Genomic DNA, 7003 nt, shown 5'->3' on the forward strand with positions numbered 1-7003 from the left:
ACACCCATATTTAGAGCAAAGAGAGGGTTGGAAGTTTCAGTCACCCACCTTAAGGAGTTGGAGGGCAGGATGCCTGTCAATTTAACTATGACACTTTTACCACAAGAAAGAAATGTGAAAATTCTGTCATTATCAAAAATGAGTTCATATTCATATTTTACAATTGTCCCCCAAAGGCATACTTTATTAATCAAGACCCTATTACAATTTACTCACTAGGATAGATTGTTATATCTTTCCAGAGTCTTTTAATCTAAATGGTATCTTTCCCCACAACACTGTGTTTCTCAGGAATTCAAGAAACATGGGCCATTCTGGGTTTCTGATTGCTATTATTTACTTTTTCTCAAATAATTGTTTTACTGTAGCAAGACTACTTCTCAACTCATCCTATCTATCATATTTCCATGAAATATTGTTTTTTCAAACTTGAATTTCCACTGAGCTCTAAATATAGTTATGCCTTTGCATTTAAATATTTTTTGTGCAGTAAGTTCTTTTTCCTTTGTAACAAAAGTATCTGTTGGCTGTCCTTTTCCTTCCTGTTAGATTATTTGTGTGTTCTACTGACTTTTGGATTCTGAGGACATGAATCAAACACAAGCTCAGTTGCATTGACTCCATCTCACACAAGCTGACCTATAAAAACCACTTGAGAGTCAGGGTCTGCAGAGAATTCCAGCTTAACATATTCCCAGACTGACCAAAATAAACCTGAGCCACTTAGTATGTATCTCATACTTGCCAAAATTGCCAACTCAGAAGTAAACATGACTAAGGAGCTTTTCTCAGTATCCCCACATGAAGCTGATCACCCTTCCAGGGAGAATGCAAAAAGAAATGACACTTCTTCTACAGCCAAATGACAGTTTGCGAGGCGGTTGTCAGCAGCCCAGGGGAGTGAGCACCTTGATGAAGTAGAGATCTAACTTACATGCAATGTAGGATCAGGTCTACAATTTCATTCAGCTCTTGCTCTTACCCTTCCTTAACCCTCTCTCATTCTTCCTTTGACTCTGCATCATTTGACTCTAGTCCTCCTAGGCTTGAAATTCCTCCATTGCCTCTTATTATATCACATTACTATTATCCATCAAGGAAGTTCCATCTCTCAGAAGATCAGCAAGGCAAGTTTCCACATTTCATTTTCCTTAAGATTTTGGCTCACATATTGAGTTGTGAGATGATTCTGAAGTTGCTTTAAAACTAGCTACCATGTAGAAGAGGCAACCCTGAACCACCGTCTCCTCTTACTTTCATTTCCTTCTCTGACCTCACTTATCTGTGACACTTGTCATTCCCATACTCACCTCCACTTATCATCCAACATTTATTTAATTCTACTGAACAATTAGAAAGAAATACATGTGTATGCCTACAGGAGTGAGCACTTGAGACATCAACCAGAAGAAATACTCCAGTAGATGTGCCCCTTAAAAGTTAATACCACATTTTCTGCCACAGTTGCCTATCAGGAAAGAGTCGGGGAAAGAATAAACTTCACCTGTTCCTGGAAAAGGTGCTGACCTGCTAATGAGAAACAGGCAATATCTGTGGCAATTCCCAGGCTTTGCAGGGAAGAGACTCCTCCCCATGGCGGGAATCTCCTTGAACCAAAGCCAGGCCCTTCCCATGACCCCTGTCCCGGCTCCATCATCCTGTTATTCATTTCAGTGCCCCTCCCTCACATCCTCTTATAAAAACCCAGTCTTTTCTGCCCCGACAAACCAGTGCAGATCCCTTGCAAGAGAGGTAAGTGGGAGCTGAGACAAGATGAGACCCCTGACAGGGGTTTCACCCCACATATTTCAGGGAAGGTATACAAGGATCCCTGTCCTCAGAGAATGCAGGAGCTCTGAGACCAGGCAAAGGCAGTCCTGGGAGGCCTCAGGTGTAGGAGGATGTACAGATTTTCAAATTCTTTCCAGAACTATGGAAGGGGATGGATGCCATCAAGATGGATTTATTCCTAGGGAACTAGACAGAGGAAAAGACAAGAGGTACAACAGGGCGTTTCTCACATCCTCTCTCTGACCGTCCTTCCTTTAGTTCTCTGGTTGTCTCCGAACATCACAGACAAGATGATGCCTTCCATGGGCCTCCCCAGCCTGTCCTGGATGCTGCTCTCCTGCCTGATGCTCCTGTCTCAAGTCCAAGGTGAGACTTCTCTGCCTCTAGCACTGGGTTCCCAGTGTTTGCTCAGGGCCAAGAAGAGGAGGAGAGCTCCTGTGTGCCTCCCGTGGTAATGGTACATCCCCACACAACAACACTGCCTGCAATTCCTGCATCATCATCCTTCCTTCTGGGTGACTAGTGGTGGGAGGCACCTCAGTGGTCCAGTAACAGTGGGATGAGATGATTCTCAATTTTCAGTAGAGTCTGATTTATGTGGGTAGATTAAGGAGGGAAGCATAGAGTGTCATTAATGAGATGAGTAGAAGGAGAATGACTGGAGGATCCAGTGTAGAGACAGTCAGCCAAGACGAGGAGAAGCCTTGGACTTTTGAATAAGGCAGATGAATAAAAAGAAGACAGACCATCTCCCAATTACTAGGTCTAGTTCATGATTAAGAAAAACTCCTGGAAATGTTGGCATTGGTGACAGGCAGTCAGGAGTTTGGTGTCACTGCTCCAAGCCGTGGCCCCACAGATATTACCCAAGGTCACCTCCCCATTCCAATCCCCTCTCTCCATTTCACCCCATCCCTCTCCTTTATTTCTTCTTCCCTAGGGGAAGATTCCCAGAAGAAACTGCCCTCTGCACGGATCAGCTGTCCCAAAGGCTCCATGGCCTATGCGTCCTACTGCTATGCCTTGTTTATAACACCTAAAACCTGGATGGATGCAGACGTGAGTGCTGGGATTTGCAGTTAGGGATGATAAGGAGAAGCAAATTAGAGACAGGGTTTGGGGGCTGGGAGTCTCCATTCTCTAGAGTTTCTTGAGGGTGAGAATGAGCACCTCATCTTTTGCAAACACAACCCCTTCTCACCTACCTTGTCTCTGCCCTTCCCTCAGTGAGGGTCTCAAGCTCCTCCTCAGTCTCTCCCTTCTCCACACAGATGGCCTGCCAGAAGAGGCCCTCAGGCCACCTTGTGTCTGTGCTCAGTGGGGCTGAGGGATCCTTCGTGGCCTCCCTGGTGAAGAACAACTTGAAAACCCTCTCAGACGTCTGGATTGGGCTCCATGACCCCACAGAGGTACACTTACATCCTCTCTAGTCTGTTACCTCCCAGGATGCTATGGCCAGCCAGGCCTGCTCGCTGTCCCCTGTGCCTGCCTAGGAAATAACGTAGAGATCCCTAGAGCTCGGAGATCAAGGGGGTAATTGGAGAATGGAGGGCCTTGAGGCCAGCTGCAGAGCTGAGTTCTGTGCAAGTCTCCAGTCTCCAGCTAAGGTTAATCTGCCTCTTGTCAAGCTTTTACACAATTCACACACCATGCCTTGATTCAGTTCGCTGTGCATCCCTGAGTCTGCACATGCTGCGCTTAGCAAGTGCTAAATGAATATTTAGGATTGATGCATTTTTCCCTTATAAAACATATGTTGTCTTGGATGTTCAGAGGGTAATCACAAATGTACCACCAAGTGTAGTTCACACAGTGACAAGTTACTCTGAGGGGTTCTATTCGTCTTTGTGATTACTGACTTTTGAATTTGCCAATGGAAGCAAAGAGTTACGGAGTGTTCCCCAGAGGAGAGCTGTGGGGCATCACCTGCTAGAGCAGAAGTAATTCCATGATGCTGGGGAGGATATCAGATGTTCCAGCTGAGGGAATCAGGCCAGGAGAACTCTAAAGGCCTTTCCACCTCACCTGACTCCATCCTCTGCTCTATAGGGCTCTGAGCCCAATGCCAGTGGATGGGAGTGGAGTAGCACTGATGTGCTCAATTACGTTGCCTGGGAGAGAAATCCAGCCACCGTCTCAAACCCAGGCTACTGTGGGAGCCTGTCCAGAAACTCAGGTAGGAAACAGAGGAGATCACTTCTGCCCAGCCTTTTCCATCCCCTCATCCCCTATTTCTGGGTCTGGTCTTCAGAGAATCCTCCTGGGCTGGAACTGCTTGTCTGTTCCCATCCCCTCTCACCTCTCCTTTCTTTCTCTCTCTTTCCCCTGGAGTGGGACCCTGGTGAAGATGAGGGAGAGCCTTTGAGTCCTAGGCCAGAATCTGGGATGCGTCCCCATTGGGTTCTCAAGCTCCACCAGCCCCATTCACTTGAGCTCTTCTGTCTCTTCAGGGTATCTGAGGTGGAGAGATTATAACTGTTATGTGAACTTACCCTATGTCTGCAAGTTCAAGGACTAAGTCAGATGGGAAGTCAGTAGCCTGAGTCTGGTGTGCAGCTCACCATGGACTTGGAACCAAGTATGAAGACCCATCCCGGAAAGGGAAATCCTCCCCACACCCCCAACCTGACCACCTCATTCTGGCCTTCCCTGTCTCTCAGCCTCATTTCAGGCATTTGTGTGTGTGTGTGTGTGTGTGTGTGTGTGTGTGTGTGTGCGTGCCATGGCCTGAGGTCTTGGAGAACAGTAATAAATATCTTATTCCAAACTTACCTGCTTTTGTGCTCTTGTCTTATAACAAGACTCTGAGGAAGGAGTTTGTATGGGAAGAATCTAGGGGTGACCTCTGTCAAGTTTCATCCAATTTCCTTGGAAAATGACTGAATGTACATTCCCACCAGTGTATTTGTGATGAGTATGTAGGCCCTGTTCCCTTAGGAATTGGGTTGTGTTATACAAAGGCATTGCTTCCCCACACACTGTACTGCTCATTCCTCCTGATGGTATGACACAAGCAGCCTTAGTGCGGTCCCATGCTATTTATTATAGAATGCACTTCTGAAATCATTTGCTGTGAAGGATCATGAAGGATCTATTCTTTTTCTTTAATGTGCAATCCACCTTGGATCATGACTTTTATAAAATATAGTCAAGAAGAAATTACTTGGACTGATATGCAGATCATTGGATGTTGTCACTCTCTTTTAAGAAAGGAGCAAACTGTACGTGTGGCACTCCTTGATCCCAGACTTCACTACAAAGCAACAGTAATAAAAACAATATTGTACTCGAACAAAAACAGACATATAGGTCAATTGAACAGAATAGAGAGCCTTAAAGTAAAACCATGCTTATATGGTCAATTAATCTTCAACAATGAAGTCCAGAATATACAATGGGGAAAAGACAGTCTCTTCAATAATAGTATTTGAAAACTGACAGCTTCATGCAAAAGAATCAAACAGGACTGCTTTCTCACACATATACAAAATTGAACTCAATATGGATAAAAAAACTTGCATTTAATACCTGAAACAATAAAACTACTAGTAGAAAAACATAGGCAGTATTGTCTGTGACATCCTTCTTAGCAATATATTTATGGATCTGTCTCCTCACACAGGTGAAACAAAAGCAAAAATAATCAAATGTGACTAAGGCAAAATAAAAAGCTTTTCCACAGTGAAGGAAACTATCAACAAAACAGTAAAACAGCCTTCTTACTGGGAGAAAATATTTGCAATAGGGGATCAATATCCAACATATTTGAAGAACTCATGCAACTCAACATCAACAAAAATCAAGTACTCTGATTAAAAAACGGACAGAGGACCTGAGTAGATACTTTTCCAAAGAAGACGGCCAATAGGCATATGAAAAGATGCTCAGCATCACTAACCTTCATGGAAATGCAAATCTAAACCACAGTGAGTCACCACCTCACACCTGGAATAATGGGTATCATCAAAAAGACAACAAATTACAAGTGTTGGTGAGGATGTGGAGAAAAGAGAGCGCTCATGCACTGTTGGTGAGCATGTAAATTGGTACAGCCACTATGGAAAACATTTCTTCACAAAATTAAAACTAGAACTGCCCTGTAGTCCAGCAAATTCACCTCTGGGTATTTACCTGAAGAAAAGAAAAACACTAATTTGAAAAGATAGGTACACGCCAATGTTCATTATTGCATTATTTACAATGGCTAATGTACAGAATAAACTTAACTATTCATCAACATATCAATGGATAAAGAAGATGAGGAATATATATTTTATATGTATAAAATATATATAATGGAATATTACTCAGCCATGAAAAAAACTGAAAGATTTTGTGACAATATGCATAAATCTAGAGGGTATTGTGCCAAGTGAATTAAATCAGACAGAGAAAGACAAATACCATATAACCTTACTTATATGTGAATTCTAAAATATAAAACAAACAAATGAAAAGAAATAAAATCATTCATAGATACAGAGAACAAACAGGAAGTTGCCAGTGGGAAGGGGTGTGAAATATGGGAAGGAGATTAAGAGGTGCAAACCCCCAGTTATAAAATAAATAAGCCATGGGGATGCAATATATAGGAATATGGTCAATAATATTGTAATAACTTTGTATGGGAACAGATGATTACTAGACTTATCATGCTGATCATTTTATAATGTATGCAAATGTCCAATCGTTATGTAGTACAGCTGAAACTAACATAATATTGTATGTCAACAATATTTCAATTAGAAATATCAGTAATAATGTATCAATATGGTTCATCAGTTGTATCAAGTGGTAAGTCCCTGTATTACCATTTCAATAATTCCATACATCTAAAACTATTCTAAGAATTAAAGCCTTTTTAAAAAATGAATTACTAAAATTGAAATATAAAAAAGAGTTACATATGTTAAGAACCCATTTATAAAATTTTAGATTTCATAGACAAAACTAATCTGCCAAATTGCTATAAAAACTTCTAAGATTTTACTCTGGATTTCTATAGTTATCTTGCACAGGTACGGCAACAAACAGTTTGAGGACTAGCACCATTTCATGGACCACACAATTAGTTCCTTATCCCTATAGTTGCTGAATGGTATCACTTTCCTGAGTACTTGCAAGAAAAGCCCAGTGGGTTTTCTGTCCTGTGTCCTGGAAACATGCTCTGGCCTCAGTCGGGACTAGAGTTGGAAAGCCTTAATATCCTGTG

General features: G+C 42.3%; 1 protein-coding gene across 2 annotated transcripts; it reads left to right on the forward strand.

The window, feature by feature from the left end:
• The first annotated feature begins 2081 nt into the window (after window positions 1–2081).
• On the forward strand, window positions 2082–4309 carry LOC137777600 (lithostathine). 2 transcript variants are annotated; one of them, XM_068564499.1, is made up of 5 exons: window positions 2082–2157; window positions 2732–2850; window positions 3063–3200; window positions 3841–3967; window positions 4242–4309. In XM_068564499.1, the coding sequence occupies exons 1-5, from the start codon at window positions 2082–2084 to the stop codon at window positions 4307–4309; spliced, it is 528 nt and encodes a 175-aa protein (XP_068420600.1). The 2 variants fall into 2 exon arrangements, with proteins under 2 accessions (XP_068420600.1, XP_068420601.1); XM_068564500.1 differs by lacking the exon at window positions 3063–3200.
• The last annotated feature ends 2694 nt before the right edge of the window (window positions 4310–7003 follow it).

Source organism: Eschrichtius robustus, chromosome 15, assembly GCF_028021215.1.
Source record: "Eschrichtius robustus isolate mEscRob2 chromosome 15, mEscRob2.pri, whole genome shotgun sequence".
NCBI classification, from domain to species: Eukaryota; Metazoa; Chordata; class Mammalia; order Artiodactyla; family Eschrichtiidae; genus Eschrichtius; species Eschrichtius robustus.